Source organism: Electrophorus electricus, chromosome 9 (genome assembly GCF_013358815.1).
Source record: "Electrophorus electricus isolate fEleEle1 chromosome 9, fEleEle1.pri, whole genome shotgun sequence".
In the NCBI taxonomy this organism is placed as follows: Eukaryota; Metazoa; Chordata; class Actinopteri; order Gymnotiformes; family Gymnotidae; genus Electrophorus; species Electrophorus electricus.
The window spans coordinates 14,047,679-14,067,356 of NC_049543.1; the positions used below are offsets into that span (position 1 = coordinate 14,047,679).

The following is a 19,678-nucleotide window of genomic DNA, read 5'->3' on the forward strand; positions in this document are numbered from 1 at the left end:
CAGTATCAACATTTTCATAATGTAAAGATAGTTCTTCGTAGAAATTCAGAAGCACTTTGCTTGCACGGATGATGAAGGACCTCTGGCCTACAATTTTGAATCTCTCTCTCTCTCTCTCTCTCTCTCTCTCTCTCTCTCTCTCTCTCTCTCATTCTTCATATATATATATATATATATATATATATATATATATATATATATATATATATATATATATATATATATATATATATATATATATATATATATATATACTTGGCTCACTGCGAAATAAAGTCGGTCATTTAAAAATTAAGCTGTCCATTGGGTTATTTGAATAAATATTACATTTTGTTTTCTTTATTTATGCAAAAGTAGTTACATTGAAAGACATTCATTCATTCATAAGCCGTGACATGAACGTGGGTTTTGTAAAACATTGTAGGCACAGTGCAGAATCAAGGAAGCGCTACTGGACATTGTGACTTCATACATTCAGTAAAGTTCTTAAATGCTATAAAACAGCACGTATGAAGGCCAGAGGAAAGCTGAATTTGTCCTTTAAACGTCCCCGTACCACCGCCTGAAACTGTCAGTTAACATGGCGGTAGACACCACCTTTGACCTAGGATATTTATCTGTCCCCGGCTTTCTGTTTGATGCGACATGTATCCATCATCTTTTCTTCTCGCGATAGACAACAGGGATATATTAAGCGAGCGGACGAGTGTTCGTCCACTTGGAGGAGCGTTAGGTTTCCCTGAGGGTCTTTTATCGGCGCCTGCAACATTCAGAGCTTGACCTGCGGGCGGAGGAGCCATGGCTGAAGGTGTAGTAAGCTTTTTGAAGGATTTTCTGGCCGGCGGTGTGGCCGCTGCAATCTCCAAGACAGCCGTAGCCCCCATTGAGAGAGTCAAGCTATTGCTGCAGGTAAGATTGTTTTGTAACTTTTCTCCCCTTGTTATAGCCCAAATCTAAGAAACAATTTAAATGACATATATGAGAAGTTTAGACTAAATTTGACTTGCGTGAATGCCGACTGTAAAAGAGAAGGTGGTTGCTTAAAAGTTTAGTAGCTTATTAGATTCGTTTTGGGGAGACAGGAACATGAACAGTTGGCTCGAGTTTACACTTCGGTCACGCGAATGCGCTGCAGCGCTGTCCTTGGTACCGCGGCCGTTTCATCTGAGTTAACCGACACGATATTTGACAATTTGGTTCATGTTTGTCTTAATGGAATTCAATCGGCGTTTTATACGACTTGATTGCCGGTGGTTAATATTATTGTGTTTACTCACATTTTTGTAGTTTGCGCGTTAGTGACAGCATGTCTTAGATCAGTAAAAAGTGTCTACATAGAGCGACGACACTTGGTGTAAGTTCATCGCTAAAAATAGCGAGAAGTTTGCAACCCAATACTCACGCCTCGCGCACAAGAGGACTGTAACCCCGGGTTGAGCTTCTGCACATGACCAAATCTTTCCAACAAAAAAAAAACAAAAAAAACCCAACAACAATAAAGGTGTTATGTCAGAAGAAGCGAGGCGATTTTTAAAAAACACAGCAATCACTCAACTCAGATGTGTGCACAACGCAGAACTGATGACTGCTGGATTAGCCCTGCCACTGTTCACTCGAATTGTTCCCAAACGCACGTTTCAAATAATTTAAACATTGGATGATTTGAAAAGACACATATGATGGACCTGTCTACCTCTAACCACTTCATCGGCAGGTCCAGCATGCGAGCAAGCAGATCACGGTCGAAACGCAATACAAAGGCATCATCGACTGCGTGGTTAGGATCCCCAAAGAACAGGGCTTCCTCTCCTTCTGGAGAGGCAACCTGGCCAACGTCATCAGGTACTTCCCCACGCAGGCGCTCAACTTCGCCTTCAAAGACAAGTACAAGCAGATCTTCCTCGGTGGAGTGGATAAGAGAACCCAGTTCTGGCGTTACTTCGCCGGCAACCTGGCGTCCGGCGGCGCCGCCGGCGCGACCTCGCTGTGCTTCGTCTATCCTCTCGACTTCGCCAGAACCAGGCTCGCCGCCGACATCGGCAAAGGCGCCGCGGAGAGAGAGTTCACAGGTCTCGGCAACTGTCTCGCAAAGATCTTCAAGTCTGACGGCATTAGGGGTCTCTACCTCGGGTTCAATGTGTCCGTCCAGGGTATTATCATCTACAGAGCCGCTTACTTCGGTATCTACGACACAGCCAAAGGTAGGTTAGGTGGCATAAAAAACACCTGAGAATCCAATTCGTTTATACTACTTTTTACGATGAATAACTTAATCAACCTAATAAACAACTCAGTAAACAAATAAATGATCACGTTCAACGGTGTTGTTGTACATTTTGTTCCAGGCATGTTGCCAGATCCCAAGAACACACACATTGTCATCAGCTGGATGATTGCACAGACCGTGACCGCGGTCGCCGGTATCATCTCCTACCCCTTCGACACCGTCCGCCGTCGTATGATGATGCAGTCCGGACGCAAAGGAGGTGAGCCGCACTTGCTCACGCTCGCCCTTAGGCTGCGCGCGCGGTGCATCCGCCTTCGCGGCGTTTTTGACGTTTTTGCCTTTTCCTCTCAACAGCCGACATTATGTACAAAGGAACAGTCGACTGCTGGAAGAAGATCATCAACGACGAGGGTGCGAGGGCCTTCTTTAAGGGCGCGTGGTCTAACGTGCTCAGGGGCATGGGTGGCGCGTTCGTGCTGGTCCTCTACGACGAGATCAAGAAGTACACATAAACATTCTCAAACCCCATGCAGCCAAAGGTGCCTCTCCGGCGGAAGCAGCGGGCTGGACGCCACATGTGGCGTGTGCGTGAGAGTGAGAGCGAGACTAAGCGGTCACTTTATCATTCACTCCTAAACCTGTGTAAATATATTTAATTTTACTCACTGCACCTCAAAATACGACGATCATTTTCGGACCGATTGCTCTCGCTGCGGAATTTGTTTGTGTATTTATTTGTTCCATTTAGAAAACTCACGGCGACTGCGAAAGCGGAGCCGTTCTTCCCGGTAATTAGCGCGTGGCTGTACACTCGATGGTCGACTGTTCTCGTGGCGTGTTCCACCTTATACATGTTCTTTTAATAAAAACGCAAACGAAAACATCACTCCTGTTTGACGTTCCTTTAGGTCTCGACATGTTTCTATTGCTCCATCGTTTCTCACCACCGATGTTGTAAGAATATTGTAAAGTAGATCTTCAGTATGTGCACGAGTATTTTAGGTTTTGCGCTATAAGTCGAGCTTGGTTAGAGTCCAAAGCTTCACATATCTGTGTTGCTTTCTGATAAACGGTGGGCACAAGTGCAGTTACCAGCACAAGACATTAGCAGGGCTATCGCAGTGAATTAAAAGAACTCACGTGGGTTGAAGCGGTTTTACGTCAACCGATTTCCATGAACGACTTAATTAAAGCACAACTGCTAAAGATATCAGCTAAGGAAGCTTCTCAGCAAGCACACAGATAAGGACACGTGGAGAAGTAGGATGAGTAGAAGTATTAACGTTTCTTTAACGGATACGTTTAATTCTAAGGTCAGTGCAGGATTTACGGCAAATTACTAGGATTATTAATGCGGATTGAAACATTGAATGTGGGTGAAGTTGTACAACAGACTGATGATAATGCGATAAAACACCAGTGACCGACAAACGTCCGCGTGCGCTGAATGAGTTGGGTTAAGAGGGTGCGCGTGAGTGGAAGAGCCTGCGCGTGGAGAAGTAGGATGAGTAGAAGTATTAACTTTTCTTTAACGGATACGTTTAATTCTAAAGTCAGTGCAGGATTTACGGCAAATTACTAGGATTATTAATGCGGATTGAAACATTGAATGGGGGTGAAGTTGTACAACAGACTGATGATAATGCGATAAAACACCAGTGACCGACAAACGTCCGCGTGCGCTGAATGAGTTGGGTTAAGAGGGTGCGCGTGAATGGAAGAGCCTGCGCGTGAGTGGAAGGCAAATGGGGACCGAATGACAACTGTTTATAGCAACAGGTGAGGGGCGCTGTGAATTATGGAAGGAAGCTGGTTTGTCTTCGACCTTTCTTTAAATCTATATTTAGCTTTAGTCATATTTTAGCCGTTTAGCTTTTTCAATTTTACCTTACTTTTAGTTAGGTTTTGAGATATATTTAGTGAAAACAAAGTGGAGGGAAACTTATACATATAATAGAAATAATACAAGAATCTCTGTGTGTATGCGCGTGTGTGTCTGTCATTCAAGTGTCAGGCCACCATTTCAAGTGAGCAACTTTTATTTCAAAAAACAACATAACATCGACAATATCAAATATATAATTAATCTTTCTACTTTATAATTAATCTCTCACCGCAAAGATGAACTGTTCTAATTACACCAAAAGCTAGCTGTTTAATTCTGTCCCTGGGTGTTTATTAACTAGTCCTCCTGCCCCTTTAAGCACACAGAATGCAGACATGAAAGGTCTTTCCGGCCCTGAGCGTGGACAGACACTGAGAGGAAGGCTTTCTTAGCATCTATGAGCAAAAATGTTGATGTTTATCGGTTGTTTCCCTAAAGCGTGTGAGCACAGTTCACAGGAGCTGCAGTGTAACGATGAAGTGGCACGTGTGTCACACCGTGCTTATTGTTTTCCCCACTGTTGCTGAGCAGTTTTGAGGAAAAACATTTTGTGAGTACATTTTCTCAAAAAAAGGGTACGTAAGATCGGCAGTCGATGCAAGTTCCAGATGAGGTGATGGTGATCGTCGGTCAGACCCCCAACGCAGGGCTCCTGTGTGTTCAAAGCAGGGATTTCGGAAACCGTCACCACACAGCGACCACTGGTGTTGCAGAGAGAGCGCTCAGGAAGAAAGTTAGGATCTTGCAAAGGTTTTGGGATCTAAGGTGGCATTTCAAAGAATTTTTCACCCACACAATTCAATAACAGATTACTATGGTTTATAAATTATGCTGTTTTTTTTGGGGGGGGGGGGGGTAAGGGAAGGGGTTTAAGGTTTAAATTTAAGGCTTAACGTTCCATGTTGAAGTTTAAGAAGACAGTTGGCATCAGATTCAGGGTTGGCACTAATATCTGACAACCTGGCTTGTAGATTTATGGATTAAGGTTCCTCCTACATTTAAAGCCTCCTTACCAACCACTGCTATTAATCTCTAACTTTACTATGGAAAAAAATGGCAATCAACTCAACATGAAGGTTATCCGACTTACAACATTCACTTGGTCCTGTTCACAATTCCACAAAAATGCCCCCTAGACTATGTCCTGTTTTCAAACACAGTAATTCAAAAGAACATGCAGAGAGAATCATGTCCCTGTGGTGCAGACAACAGGGACACTGCACTGGTCTGCCGGGCCAGGATGGGAGTTGAAGGCCTTAGGATCTGCTAGTCAGATCCAGGTTGGTGGTGTTCTGCTGGGTTCTAGGTTTGGTTCAGGTGGGCCATTGGGGTGGCATTCTGCTGGAATTAAAATTTGGTCCAGGTGGGTCATTGGCATGGGATTTAGATTTGGTCCAGTCTGGGTTTTAGACTTGGTCTAGTCAGGGCACTGGGGTGTGTTTCTGCTGGGTTTTTGGTCAGTTCCAGGCTGGTCGTGGGGGTGGAGTTCTGCTGGGTTTGGCTGTTTCGGGCCTGGTTCTGTGAGGGCCGTTTGTACTGCAGGATCTGGAACTCCTCCCTGTGAAGTTTTAAATCAATGCATTAAACTGAAAGTATTCAAGTTCGGACCTCCAATCCAAATCCTGTATGTTGTAAACACATGCAATTAATTGTATAGTTCATGTAACAGACTAGCCACTGACTGGGGTGAGTTTGTTTGTTTGTTTGTGTTTGTGTGTGTGTGTGTGAGTGAGAGAGAGAGTGAGAGAGAGAGAGTGAGTGTACCTGACAGGGGTCTGATCAGTGAGTTGGGTATTCCCAGGTATCCCGCCTGGCGCTGGTAGTCCGCTAGCTGCTCTGACCGGGTCATTCCTGGAGTGGGCTTCACTGACTCCAGCCGCTTCAGGAAGGCCTACCACGCATGCAAGCATGCATGTATGCACGTACACAGAGAGAATGACATTTAATGATTGCAGCGATTCCTTCTTAAACCCCTTAAAAAGTTACAACTGCATCGCCCACGTGACTACATCAGTTAAGTCTTTTATTTTGATATGTTTCTGCACAAATAAAAGGCTAAACAATGCTGTTGGTTATTTATTTATCCAGGGAAGGTATCCAGAGATCATCTCCCAGCATGCTCTGGATGAGGGGAAACGTGATGACAGAGGTGACATGTTTGGAGTTGCCAGGGGTTAAGGGCTTGGCTAATGGGTGGGCATTACTGCATACGTACACCCCCCCCACCCCCACACACACACACGCGCGCGCGCACGCGTACACACACACGTGCACAATTTTCCAGCCACTAATCCACTTCTCTCAGGTCTGACCCTGTGAGTTACAAAAGCCCTTCCCTAAAAACTTCAAGTCCTTCAGAATTTCAGAGAAATTGGTGTTCTAATAGCAGCCACTCACTGTATTGCCTGAACCAAATTCATGGCCATGTGATTATGACAGGATGACACAAGGTCACCTGAATCAAAAACCACAAGGCTGTTTTCCACTTTGTTATAGGCAGAACTCATTTTCACTATTTTCTCTATTTAATGTTTACTTTTGTTAAATGTTTATTATGTTATTGTTTAATGTTAATTTCAGTCGACAAAAACACCAATTTCATAAGCTCTCAGCCAGCTGGCAGTAACAGGGGTTTCTAGTCCGTCTGAGTCTCCGGGTGGGTCCAGAGGGGAAGCGTTCAGCGTGACCCACTGAAGGTATAAATAACCCGGCTCTGGGATCAGAATGCCCCCGACAGCCACGGTTCCTGGAGACAGGAGGCACTTCGGAAACCGTGCACCAAGTTGAAGGCGCTAAGCAGAAGGCGGCTGGAAATGGCGGGAGAGGGGGTTGGGTGGCAGAGCTGCGCACATACATGCGCGCGTGCACACGCACACACACACATACGCACACGTACACATACCATTCGGCAAAGGCCGGCGATTCATAAAGCATTCGGAGTTTAAACAGGCAGGTTTGCTGGTGGTGGTGGTGGTGGTGGTGGTGGTGCGTGTGTGTGTGGCAAAGGGAATTAAATGAAGGTGGATCATGTTACTCTCCAGAACTAAGAATAGGAAGAGTGAGAGTGAAAGTGAGAATGAAAGAGACAGAGACAGAGACAGAGGGACAGAACTGGGAACAGTCTGTCCTAACCTCCCACCATCACCATAGTGACAGAAAACCACAAGACCCAGTACATTAAAGAATGGTGCTAAAGTGCGGCGCTTCACTCTTATAACTGGCAGTCATCATCTGTCCTTCTTATTGTTTAAGGAATGGTTGATGGGATTGCTTTGTAATTTGAAGCTGCAATGATAGAATGGCCCAAACTTTAGCCAAAGCACATGAAGCTTATTGTAGCATGTGAAGAATAGATAATGAAATAAACTTTCCCTGAATATTGATAACTTCTTTTTAAAGTACAAAAGTTGGTTGATTTTCAGGGTCAGGAATGAACGCGTGACCTAAAACTCACAAAGAAATGTTTAGATACTACAGGACAGTCCAGAGTTGGACATTTCACTGATTGGACCATCTTCTCATGGTTTTTCCTACCACTGCCATACCGATGACGCTCAATTATTTATTTCTTTTCCACCCTCTGACACGCAGGACTCGAGACGCATCTCAGCATGCTTGACTGACATTGCGTCATGGATGGCAGCTCACCACGTGAAGCTCAACCCCAGTAAAACTGAGCTTCTGTACATCCCATATACTCCCAACCCTTACCATGACCTCACAGTTTCCTTCGAGAACTCCCTGGTATCACCATCCGAAGCTGCCCATAGAACTTTGGAACTTTGGAAAACCAGTTGTCATTCTCAACTCGTTTCTAATCTAGCCCCGTCTTGCAGATTTCTCCTTTGTAATCACATGCTTATCTCTTGGGTTTTGCAATACTTTTGCTAACTCCATTCCCAAGGAGTCCACGTCAACTTCATAATCGAGTTCATGCTCTTAAATGGTGTGCACACGTAATGGAGAGGCGAGGATTTGCCCTGATCAGTGTGTGCAGGGCAAGGATGTCCACACTGTACTAGAAAGGCCCCCACCTGTTTCTGTTCATCTGTCCAGAAACAGCCTTCACATGCACGCTTGCTCTCATGTGTGCGCGCGCGCACAAACACACACACACACACACACACACACACACACACACACACACACACACACACACGCCTGGGAACACTGGACATGCCACACATGAGGCCAGCCCTTCATGGTCGACCTCTATGACACCAAACAGTATTATGGATTCTAGACATTAATTAGTTTGTGTTTTTACTTTCTGTAACAAGCCTAGTAGTTCACAACTCTGTCCAACAGCAATAACAACCAATGGTGAGACAAAGACACTAAGTCAAATGCATATAATATTTTTGTCCACTGTACTGATTTGAAGATGACAATAATAATTATAATAATAGTAAATGTAATTTTTATAGCACATTTCACAGCATCAAGGTCACTTTACAATAACAATAAAAATGGAGAGAGAAAAATGTAATTACATTAAAAAAAAAAAAAAAAAGATATCGATTTAATATGATTGCTAAAAAACAGAGCTCAAAAAGTGAATAAAGAGTCCCTCTAGTGGACAACAGAGAAACAACACCTCAGCACTGCTAGCTTGACTACGGCCATCGTTTCGCGAAGCCATAAACTAATCCAGCCATCAGGCTCAAACGCAGTAATAGCCACGGTGGCACACAGCAGACTAGAACGACCCACGGCTACCACATACACATCCCACACTGCCCTTTTGGTCCTGGCCTACAGACCTGCTACTGGGTGTAAATGATGTGTAAAGGGTAGTGTAGCCTACAACAGACTGTATCTCAGCGTATTGTAATAATACCAGATGACATGTTGCAGGCTTTTTTTTTTTTTTTTTTTTGACAAATTCACACAATGGCATGTTTCTGACTGACTCAGGGTTTAATACACTGCTTTCTGGACTCCCGTAGACAATATGAAGAGTTCTGACCGGACCAGGACTGACCAGGTTCTCCCTTACAGATATGAAGAGTTCTGATCGCACCAAGACTGACCAGGTTCTCCCTTACACATATGAAGAGTTCTGACCGGACCAGGACTGACCAGGTACTCCCTAACACATATGAAGAGTTCTGACCGGACCAGGACTGACCGGTTCTCCCTTACACATATGAGGAGTTCTGACCGGACCAGGACTGACCAGGTACTCCCTAACACATATGAAGAGTTCTGACCGGACCAGGACTGACCAGGTTCTCCCGCTGAATGCGCTGCTGCTCCCGCTGCCTGTTGAGGGCGGTGTGGTAAAGGCGGAGCGTTGGTGGTCCGGCTGGGCGGCGCCCGCCCAGCACGAGGGCAGAGCCGGCGCTGCACGTGCGCGGGGGGGTGCGTGAGAGCTCCCGCAGGAGCCGCTGGTTCTCGCGTTCAATGCGCCGCACCTCCTCGTCGGTGAAGGAGTAGTTCTTGCGCCGACGCCGACGCCGGCCGCAGCTGCTGGTGCTGGTGGAGGTGCTGCCGGGACCGGAGACAACCGACACACCGCCAAGCCGCCTGCCTGAGCTCAGAGAGACAAAGAGGGAGAGAGGGAGAGAGAGGGAGAGAGGGCGGAAGAAAGAAAAGGGAAAGTAGCACACACGAAGACACAAACAAACAAACAGTGAACCAAACAAAGCAAACATCATAAAATATCCAATAGTAAAAATCTACAATAATAAAATGAACTAATATTAAAATAGGTAGTGTTGGGTAAGCTCATCAAACAATTAAAGTTGTCCTAATAGTTAAGCTGTCCTAAAAAAACGCAGGGAGCCCTCTGTCAAAGAAATGAAGATAGTACACTACAAGCTTCAGGTCCACGGTAGCTTAACCATAACGCAGCATCATTTACAATGGAAAAGACTTAATGGATTACAAATATATACTGCACACATTTAAACAAATGGAAATGTAACATTTATTTAACACTGCTCTGCTATTTGGTGGATAACAATGTTATCTGGAAAATGTGATTACTGCCCATGGAATAGGTTTGTTTACACAGAGGCATTCTCAAACCCATGGTCGTTTTTCAGAAAAACAATAGTAAAAAGGCACTCTAACAATTCACAGGGCGAAAGTCAAACACGTAGGAGAAGGGGAAACGACGAGCACACTTGCCCTCCCTCAATCTTCCTCCCTCCAAGTGCGACACCCACCGGTCCTCTCCTGTCCATCAGTGTCTGAGCTGTCCCTCTTTGCTCTGTCCTCTTCAGCAACCGCCAGCCCCCGGGCCATGTCTTGCAGCTGTTGCCTGGCAACCATTGCAGACGGTTCATCGGGTGCGGTACGGTCAAACGACTGCTCGGGGCTAATGTCTGGAGTGGAGAGGGGAGTGACGTCCGTGACCGTGTCCTCTGACTCAGCCATCTCGGGGTCTGTTCGCCTCTCTCTCTGATTGGCTGAGCCCCGCCGAGGTTGCTGTGGCGGGGACGACACTGCCTGGGTGATGGAGGGGTTCTGGGGGAAGGTGGGACCCTTCTCATCACTGCTGCTGGAGCTCTCGCGTTCGGAAGAGGACAAACAGCCCTGGCTCCTTGTCCGGAACTTGCCCGCTAACTTGTTGGCAATCGGATTTATGGAGACTTGTAGGTTGTGTTCTGGAGGCTGGGGCTCAGGAGGTCTCTCTTCCTCACTGCCCACACTCTCATCATCATCCTCGGAGCGTGGCTCCACAGAGGAGTAGGAGCGGACACTCGACGAGTCGTCCGATTGGCTGTTGCGCCTGGATTCGGACCCATCAGAATGCGGCAGCGGCGAGGACTTCCTGGAAGAGGCACCGGAGTCCTCTCGTCCAGACTCAGCCTCCTGTCTTTGTTCCAAAACATCAGTCTCAAATTTACCCTTTCTTTCTTCCTTCAAGTTGGAATGATCCCTTCTTTCTCTGCTCTCCTCCTCCCCTCTCTCCATTCTCTCATCCCTCCAATGTGAACACTCTTCCTTCCCGCTTTCAGCATCTTCAGACTGATCCTTCCTCTCCCAAGTCCGAACCTGAAGCCCGGAAAAATCCTCCTCCAACCTTTTTACCCCCGCCTCCTCTTCAGGAGCGGTTTCTCCTTGCTTGTCTGTCACGTCAGTCCTTCCGCCTTTCTCTGTCCTCCTCTCTGTCTGGAGGTTTTCCGTTTGGCTGCCCGCTGCTTCCTCCGGACCCTCGTGGATGGGCCTTCCCAACTCCGCACTGCCAACCTCGCAGTCGCTGTCAAAGAACGAGTGATCCACTTCCCCTTCTAGCTCCTTCGGGCTGTACATTGCTAAGTCTCTTTTTCCAATGACCTCCCGTCTAACATTGGCTGAGGAAACGAGACAAAACAGAATCAGCACGCAACAAGCGATGCCACCAGTTTTATGACCACGGTTAAAACCTAATTCATAGACTTTAACATAGTCTACACCAACGCTACATGCATTGCTAAATGCTACATGCATTGAAAATATTACATTTTCACTTAAATAGTGGTTCTTGCTCGATGTTTTATCAGCAGGTCCTGGGAACAGGCTGACGTTAGCTAACTCTCCGAGTAACGGCTTGGGTCTAATTAAAGCGAAGGAAACCGAGCGCCAGGGTCGTCCAGGGTGCCATTAGCTCTAAAGGAAACACAAGGGAATGGTTTCTATGATACGCTGGTTGACAGATAGCTGCTCAGACATTATCGAAGTCAGTGAGCCGCGGTTTCTAACAACATTGCCAGCGAACCGTTAGCTAGCTCGCTACATAATTATTTCAGTGACGAATACACTAGCCTTACAGTAATGTACAACGCAAAAACCAGGATTCACTCCATCAACTGTAGCCTACAATGAGGGTGCAGCTCACCTACATCCGTGCCAGTACTACGCCAACGCACACGCTAGCTTAGCCGGCCATGACAACGTTACCTTCAAAACTGAAATTTGTGTTACAGCAGGACTGTCACGCACATTCGCGGCGAGGAAAGGCTTATAACAATTCCTAAGCGTTCCTGACCCAAAAGCATTCAGGTCCAAAACGTTGCTCACTGACTGGAACTCACGTTTGCTGAAGCAGACTGACAGCTCCCAACCACCTCGCTCGCCAGCCAGCGTGTGGGTCCTCCAGCTATGGTAACCAAGCAACGTCACTTCCTCGAGAACTCTTTTAACGTTTGCATGGTCTTCAGCCACACGATGTCGCTGAGTAATAAAAAATAGTGATTTTCTACAGCTTTTTACTGCAAAAAAAGATCATAAAAACTCAAATTTTAAAATACGTCATCAATGTATCTAAGAACTTGTAAGGTCCAGTGTTTTGCTCAAAAACAACGAATCCAACTAAGAGGCTAGTAGTACTTGGAGTTAATTTTAACTACTCACGAATTAGAGGAGTTAATATGGATATTAAAATGGGACAATCCTACGCAAACCTTTTAGATGGAATCGTTGAGAAACATTTTTGAGCAATATACTGGACCTGTACACTTATAATTTCTTAGATACATTAGGATGCATACGTACAAATTGTTCATTTCTTCCTTCTCCAAGTTCCTCCCAGCTTTTGAATATACATCGAATATAGCACATTCTGACATGAGGATAACCTTTTTGGATGTTTCAGGGAAGATTGCAAATCTTTGTTTAAATACAACCATCTATTATAAACCTACGGACTCTCATTCCTATTTACAACTCTTTACATTCCAAGGCCTGCAAACACTCCCTTACTCCTTTATTCATTCTCCCTGCAAATGCGCTAACGTCTAAGTGGATTTACAGGGAGAATGAAGTCTTCCTCCCGAAAAGCATGGAAATGTGTCAATACCTTCATAACTGTGGGTTTACTAAGGAAGTCATGGATGACGCCTTTCCTCGTGTTTTACCGGTTCAGAGAGTGAACGCACTTACCTAAAAACAGTCTACTGTTAAGACAACAAGAATTCCTTTGGTGCCGACTTATCATCCTATAAATAAAACAGTGGCTGATATTAAATTTAAACACTTCAGAATCCTCCAGAGACCGCATCCCTTTTAAAGGATCCTCCACTAATCTCCCACAGACGAGACAAAAACATCAGACATGCTCGTCTAGAGTGAGATAAATGACCATTCAAATAATGGCTGTGGCACTGTAGCCTGAAATTGCTCTAGATGTGCTACATGTACATTTATTAACACACGTCCATGTACATTTATTAACACATGCCCATGTACATTTATTAACACATGCCCATGTACATTTATTAACACATGTCAATGTAAATTTATTACAAAATAACTGACGGTAAAGGATCAACCGTCATCCCCCATTCCTCCTCATACTTCATTGCGGGAGTTGTCTACTGTTTTACTTGTAAGAGATGTAATCAGCTTTACGTTGGAGAAACCTGTTGGTATTACAAGTTGTTGCTATGGCAGCAATGAGTTAGGAAACTGAAAGAAAAAGAGCTGATTTACACTCCTGGGACTTTAGAACTCAATTGAATGAATGTTATAAATAAAAAATGCGTTTTTCATAAATAATACTATATATAATGTCATATATCCTGTTCCCTATTAATTCAGAAGCACTATGCTTGCACAGCTGATGAAGGACCTCTGTACAAAACGTCCTGTTCCTCCAGAAACTGTGTGTACTTCACTGCAGTTTGGAATATCTCTACAACTCTTACTACAGTACACTGCATTTACTCACCTGAAATTTTCTTCAGGTATACACATACATAAAATATGTGTGAGTGTGTGTGTTTTGCCCCCTCCACCCTGAACTGTTTTGGAGGGATCCGAGTCTTAATTAGGAGGATCAGACATCCCCAGTCGCCGAAATAAATTTATGTCTGACTTGAGACATAGCCGTTTATGTAAATTAATGATAAAGTAATAATAAACAATACGTTCATCAATATAATGATGGGCGATCTAAAAATGTGGTATCCCTACATAATATCGTGTTAAATGTTTAAAAGTTGAAGGAGTGGTTTGAGAAGTTGAAATGTACATTGTGGACTTTATGGTGAAAACATAAACGTGATTGTCACGTGCATTAGACTGCTTGAACTACGAATATCCGGAAGTGTGCTTCATTATTTTTTGAGGAGTAAGTCAAATTTCTACACTATTGACTTCATTAAAAATTTCATCCCGATTACGCCTCTGTCTGCCCGCGGGAGCAAAATTTTAAACCAGAAGGTTGTGTCTAAGTAATAAAAAAGACGTGACATGCAACCTTCTTGGCCATCAGCTAGAAAAAGTAGAAAAGGTTGACTTATACAACTCTGACCGCATCTTCAACTGAATATCAACACTCTCGGCTGCGCCAAAACTCAATTGATTAAAAAACCCCACTGTAACACGCTTAAAGCTCACATATTTTTGAACAAAAAATTTCAACCAAGAAGAACCTCAAAGAAAAAACAAAGCATCAGGATCATCAAATAAATAAATAAGTAAACAAGATTCCCTTTATTGATCCCCATGAGGTCATTCGAAAAATAAAGAAACAAATAAATATTTTAAAAATAATGCACATACATTTTCTTCTGGTTCACGAGCAGCTGGGGCAATTTTAAAGGCTACGTTAAACAGGGCCTCTGTTCCCAAAATCATCGTAGTATTAAAATAATCTTGAACGAGAGAGTGTGTGTTGGACGTAATGCTCGCGCTACCATTTTCCGACGATTTTCGTCTGAAGCCGTTTTCGTGACTCGCAGCCTTGCGCTTTCAGTCGCGAGCACCACCCCGCCGGTGCGTACGTGTGGATCCGCACAGCTCTCCGCGCGCTGCTGGAATCGCTGCTTGGTTACGTGTGGTGGATTACACGCACTCAACTCTGATTGGACTAATGCTCGGCGTCACGTGGTCTGAAGGGCCCTAGCGGGCGGTTTGCGGAGCGGACTACGGCTGCGTGTGCGTGTGTGTGTGTGTGTGTGTGTGTGTGTGTGTGTGTGTGTGTGTGTGTGTGTGTGTGTGTGTGTGTGTGTGTGTGTGTGTGGGTGGAGCGGACTACGGCTGCGTTTGTGTGCGTGTGCGGAGACTCTGCAGCCTAAGGAGCGTATGACTGAAGCCTGAGACTCCTGACAGCAACCGTCCAACGTACACGAATTTCAAGACTGACCATGTTCCTGCTTGAACCAGACTCGGTAAGTAGACAACTGAAATCAATACGCGTTCTTATATAACGCAGTCAAATTAACGGACTAACTTTCACTGACAATGTATAGGCTGGTTTCTTTGTTAGATTCTACACAACTGCATCGTCCTTTCTGTACGATTTCCACGAATTTAACATCAGTGACAAATATATCGTTGTAATATTTTAGTTCATTTGAAAAGAAAAGCGCGTGATGGTAAGGATGGGCAGGCAAAGGTGAATCTTAACGCCCTTGCGCTTTTCCTCTGGGAACACTGCCTGCAATTCTTTTCATTTTTGCTTCGATGTATTTGTGCACAGCTGGATTGCACGAGCAGCCTTCTCGAGACCGGGTATGCCGTGAACGGAGGCGAAGACACGTCCGGACAGTCCCCGGCGCACTTGGCGGCTTGCGGCGGCCAAGCATTCTGTTTACTGTGGCTGCTTCGCACGGGGGTTGATCCGAACCAACAGGTAGGCGCTCGGGCGTTGACAGCATGAGGCACTTGTTAAAAGTGGTTATTCTGCTAGACCTGTTTGATTGTTTTTAGTCTAGCGTTTGCGGTTTCCAGATTGACGATCTGCGCTCTTGTTGATGTTCGCACGTCCTTCTTTGTTTAGGACGCCTTTGGGGAAACCCCTGTCCACAAAGCAGCCAAAGCGGGCAGTCTGGAGTGCGTCAGCGTTCTCGTAGCCAGCGACGCGCAACTCGAGTAAGCAACTGTTTGTTAGTGGTTAAATGTTTTAATTTTGTGAGATTCGATTGGAGTCCGGTTTATAACAAATTTATTATAATTAACTGTATTTCCAATGCATTTGAACAGATTTACTGCATATTTCAACCCTGTATTCAAGGGGTTGCGTGTCTCTGGGATGATGTTTTAGAAAGAGCGGCAACGTGCGTCATTTGCACACCAGCGTCTCTGCTTGCTTAGAATGAATACTGTGGTTTTCTTTGCCAGAATTTGTAACAACGAGGGTCGTACCGCAGAGGACGTGGCGTGGTCGGCGGGCTTCCAGGACTGCGCAAAATTTTTAAGCACGCTTCGCATGACTCGGCTCGCGCAAAGGGATTCGCCGGTGGGCGCAGCTCAGCCAGCGCGCGACACACTGAACTGCACAGTGGCTGGACACAAACGCGGGCGCGCGAGCTCGGACGCTCTGGACAGGAAACGAGCGAGGGACTGCTTTAGGCTACCGGTAACGGGAGAAACGTCATTCCCTTATGCACGTTAAGAGTGAGATGTTAAAAGCTTGTACAGAACCCACTCTCGGTTGATCGAACTCACCTGTGCTTTCACCGGACTTAAATCTACAAGGACTTTTAATCTGTTCTGTTACTTGTAAGTTTAAAAGCGGAAAAGATGACACCTGCATAGTCTGTTGCTATAGATGTCATATAGCTGCTTAATTGTTTAAACAGCAACAGTTATGCATGCATATTTTTTACCTGTACCATATTGGTATCTGCAGGGAATTTTGATCAAAATTATCAAAAAAACAAAAAAATGATAACGTATATGTTTTGATCAGAATAGTCATTAGGCCAGAATAAAGGCGTTTTGCATCGCGTACGCGCTAGAAATAAACAAACCAAAAAAAAAACAAAAAAAACCCAACAAACAAAAACTAGTTAAAAGTTTAAAAGCACGTGTATTTTCATAACAATGCTGTTGAATCTGTTAAATGTGATCTAAAACTTGGTTATATTGATCTTCGGCATTGGTTTACTTTTTATGTGACTGTATCCTTAGTGGTGTAGATATTGCTACAGAGAGCTACTGACACGCGCTGTATGGGGGTCTATCAGGCACTGACCTTGCAGCCTTCGTGCTGCGGCACGGTACCACTGCTGAGGGAATGTTGCCCAAACACAAACTTGGGAGAAACTATTTTTTCCAAAGATAATGTGACTATTTTTTAAATACTTCGCTCTTACATTGTTGGCTCTTCTGACAACTGTTTACAGGAAGGACAGGCAACACAGCTTACAGTAAAATTTGTATGTATGGAAAATGATTTCTGTTCTCCTCTGAGAACAGGACAAATATAAAACTGTAAAAGTTTGTGAACTGTGAGGTTACTGTCTCAATTTAAGGTAGTCTAGATATGAACCCAAAGTAACTTCATTCAGTTCTGGAAACTGACTTCACTGAAAAAAAACAAAAACAAAACCAGAAATAGTGTTTTTAAAAATGGACACAGAATAAAATTATGCTACAGCTGAGGGTGGTCTGTTTTATTTTAGCTTGCTGAGATGAGCAACATAGCCAGTGGTGCTGTCTGATGCTGATGGAGGGATTTACAGTATATCAGACTCTCAGATGGTTTTAGGGGTCTGGGGAAGGCAGAGGTTGTAGTAGGCATTCTGATCCCAGAATTCCGGCCCCTTCCATCCGCACCAACCCTACACACACACACACACACACACACACACACACACACACACAAACAGATAGATGTGAGCACAAATCTTATCCACCATCTTATATTGTGTTCCCGATGGCACTCTTCAAAAAAGAATTTCCCTCGATTTATTTTAATGCTTGAGAATGAATGCTGTGTGTGCACGTGCACGTGCACGCGCGCGCGCACACACACACACACACACACACACACACACACGTAATGTATGACAATTACAGAGGTAACATGTTAAAGGGCACCGGAACACAGAGTACGTGTCAAAGCGAGACTGCACTGCCCTCGTTTCCAGACAGGCTGTGCAAGGGCATGGTCTCGCCGTGGCGTCTCACACGGTCGCACACAAACAGAAAACCTCTGCCAGGAGAAGGAACCATGTTCGCTGTGCACACAGCAGCCCAGCAGCCAATCTGCCAGCGTGTGAGCAAAACATGTTTTCGCTCTCAACGACTTGAGATAACGATAATGATGCTGATGATGACGACGAAGATTATCACTGCGTGGTCAGAGTTTGAAGAGGAAATGACATCACAACGTATGTGCAAGTTGCCTGGCCTTCATGACAGGAAGTTCAGATTACTGCCAGGGTTTTCCACGCTGCCACACCACAACGTTTGTTCCTTTCAACTGAGGCTTTTTTGGGTTTCCTTTACTTATTTGTAGGTAATGTCGCTACGCTGATTCTTTCAGGCACATCTACTTAGTTAAAAAAATAACTAACCGAATGGGAATTTGCCTGGAAGTTCAGTGGTGCAGTTGTGTATGATTGACTGTTAGTACAGCTGTGTGTGAGAGACATCGGCATTGCCAAGAAGTTCAGGTCAAACAGAGAGTGAGCGAAAAGCATTTCTGATTTCAGCAACTAGCAATTATGATAAACCTTACCAATATTAAAAACTTGGTAACTTACATAAACAATAAGTAATAATACAAATGTATAGCTACAGATATAACAATACTCTACAAATATAGAAATGCTTGAGGTACATTTTTAAATGGAAGAATGGTCACTCAGAGGACACTTTCACCATGGTTACATTCACCATGGTTACTTTCAGAAAGAGGACTCAGTAAATCACCACAGACAAACATAAAAAACCCAAAATGACAAACGCCTCTGACATTCTTCTGTAAACGTAACTATAAATAACTTACCTCCTTGATTCTTGTCACTTACACTTGGTCATGCCCCTTTAAGATTATAATTTGTAATTTAATTTCAGAGACCTTGCATATATTGCCAAAATTATTTTACTGTTTATAATAACAATTATATTTTTAATATTAATGCTGTACAACGGCCACAGAAAATATTTTCTCATTCCTGATGTCTGCTGGCCTTTATTTTCCTATATATGGACACCTCTAATGTAATATTGGTCTGAGGCATAACCATAACAACAATTCTAGTTGTACATTCATATATGTAGTAGTGGAAGCCAGAAACACTAGAAAGTTACCTAAATAAAACAACAATGGATGTGCTATTTTCACATCATTCAGTTATGAGGTGGCAGCAGATAGCTTCGGCTGTCAGGCAGTCAGGCCATCAGGTGAGGTGTTTGAATACTTCTCTGCTGCTCAACACAGTGGCTGACTGGTGGGGTATTTCTCAAAAGCACTAATTTCTCAATTAACTCGCCTGCTTCAGGGGCGCCCACTTGACGATTAACTGGGGAACTAATGGCAGACATTTATACCAGTGGTTCTCGAATGTGCTCCAGGAGTCCAATCACGTTGCAGTGTTTAGTCGCATAGCAACTGGATCAGATGCTGCTAAAGGCCTTTAATAACTGGATCAGGTGCATTACGTTACGGTTGGAACTGACCTCCACAGGGCAGTAATGAACCAGATCTGAGCACCCCTTAGGCAAGGTTTTTGCTTCAAGTTACCCAGTTGAATGATAAATTCTGACATGTGAAACTCATCAGAGTCTCATTACTTCATTCATTCATTCATTCATTCCAGTAAAAGCACCAAGATGATGTTAGCTTTATCTGGCAGATAAAATGAGTTTAGTCTTGATTCTAGTCATTAGAAATTATGCAA

General features: G+C 44.4%; 4 protein-coding genes across 7 annotated transcripts in view; 2 read left to right on the forward strand and 2 right to left on the reverse strand.

Moving 5' to 3' along the window:
• Positions 1 to 695: 695 nt before the first annotated feature.
• slc25a4 (solute carrier family 25 member 4) lies at positions 696 to 3,113 on the forward strand. Its single transcript, XM_027032801.2, has 4 exons — positions 696 to 909; positions 1,715 to 2,201; positions 2,346 to 2,486; positions 2,582 to 3,113. Exons 1-4 carry the CDS (start codon positions 799 to 801, stop codon positions 2,737 to 2,739), a joined length of 897 nt encoding a protein of 298 aa, XP_026888602.2. The 5' UTR covers positions 696 to 798; the 3' UTR covers positions 2,740 to 3,113.
• On the reverse strand, positions 2,958 to 12,195 carry cfap97 (cilia and flagella associated protein 97). 4 transcript variants are annotated; one of them, XM_035529767.1, is made up of 5 exons: positions 12,137 to 12,195; positions 10,286 to 11,416; positions 9,341 to 9,645; positions 5,877 to 6,003; positions 2,958 to 5,670 (listed from the first exon to the last, which is right to left on the reverse strand). In XM_035529767.1, the coding sequence occupies exons 2-5, from the start codon at positions 11,373 to 11,375 to the stop codon at positions 5,570 to 5,572; spliced, it is 1,623 nt and encodes a 540-aa protein (XP_035385660.1). In that variant the 5' UTR covers positions 11,376 to 11,416; positions 12,137 to 12,195; the 3' UTR covers positions 2,958 to 5,569. The 4 variants fall into 4 exon arrangements, with proteins under 4 accessions (XP_035385660.1, XP_035385664.1, XP_035385661.1 ...); XM_035529771.1 differs by lacking the exon at positions 12,137 to 12,195 and adding an exon at positions 12,003 to 12,116; XM_035529768.1 differs by lacking the exon at positions 12,137 to 12,195 and adding an exon at positions 11,941 to 12,116.
• Positions 12,196 to 15,038: 2,843 nt separating this feature from the next.
• ankrd37 (ankyrin repeat domain 37) lies at positions 15,039 to 17,429 on the forward strand. Its single transcript, XM_027032798.2, has 4 exons — positions 15,039 to 15,214; positions 15,526 to 15,678; positions 15,826 to 15,917; positions 16,167 to 17,429. Exons 1-4 carry the CDS (start codon positions 15,191 to 15,193, stop codon positions 16,438 to 16,440), a joined length of 543 nt encoding a protein of 180 aa, XP_026888599.2. The 5' UTR covers positions 15,039 to 15,190; the 3' UTR covers positions 16,441 to 17,429.
• Positions 17,429 to 19,678, reverse strand: part of ufsp2 (ufm1-specific peptidase 2) — a 23,867-nt gene continuing 21,617 nt past the window's right edge. Inside the window, exon 12 of the mRNA XM_035530208.1 lies at positions 17,429 to 17,611. Coding sequence (XP_035386101.1) covers positions 17,525 to 17,611 — 87 coding nt within the window. The 3' untranslated portion in view covers positions 17,429 to 17,524. The remainder of the gene's footprint in view (positions 17,612 to 19,678) is intronic.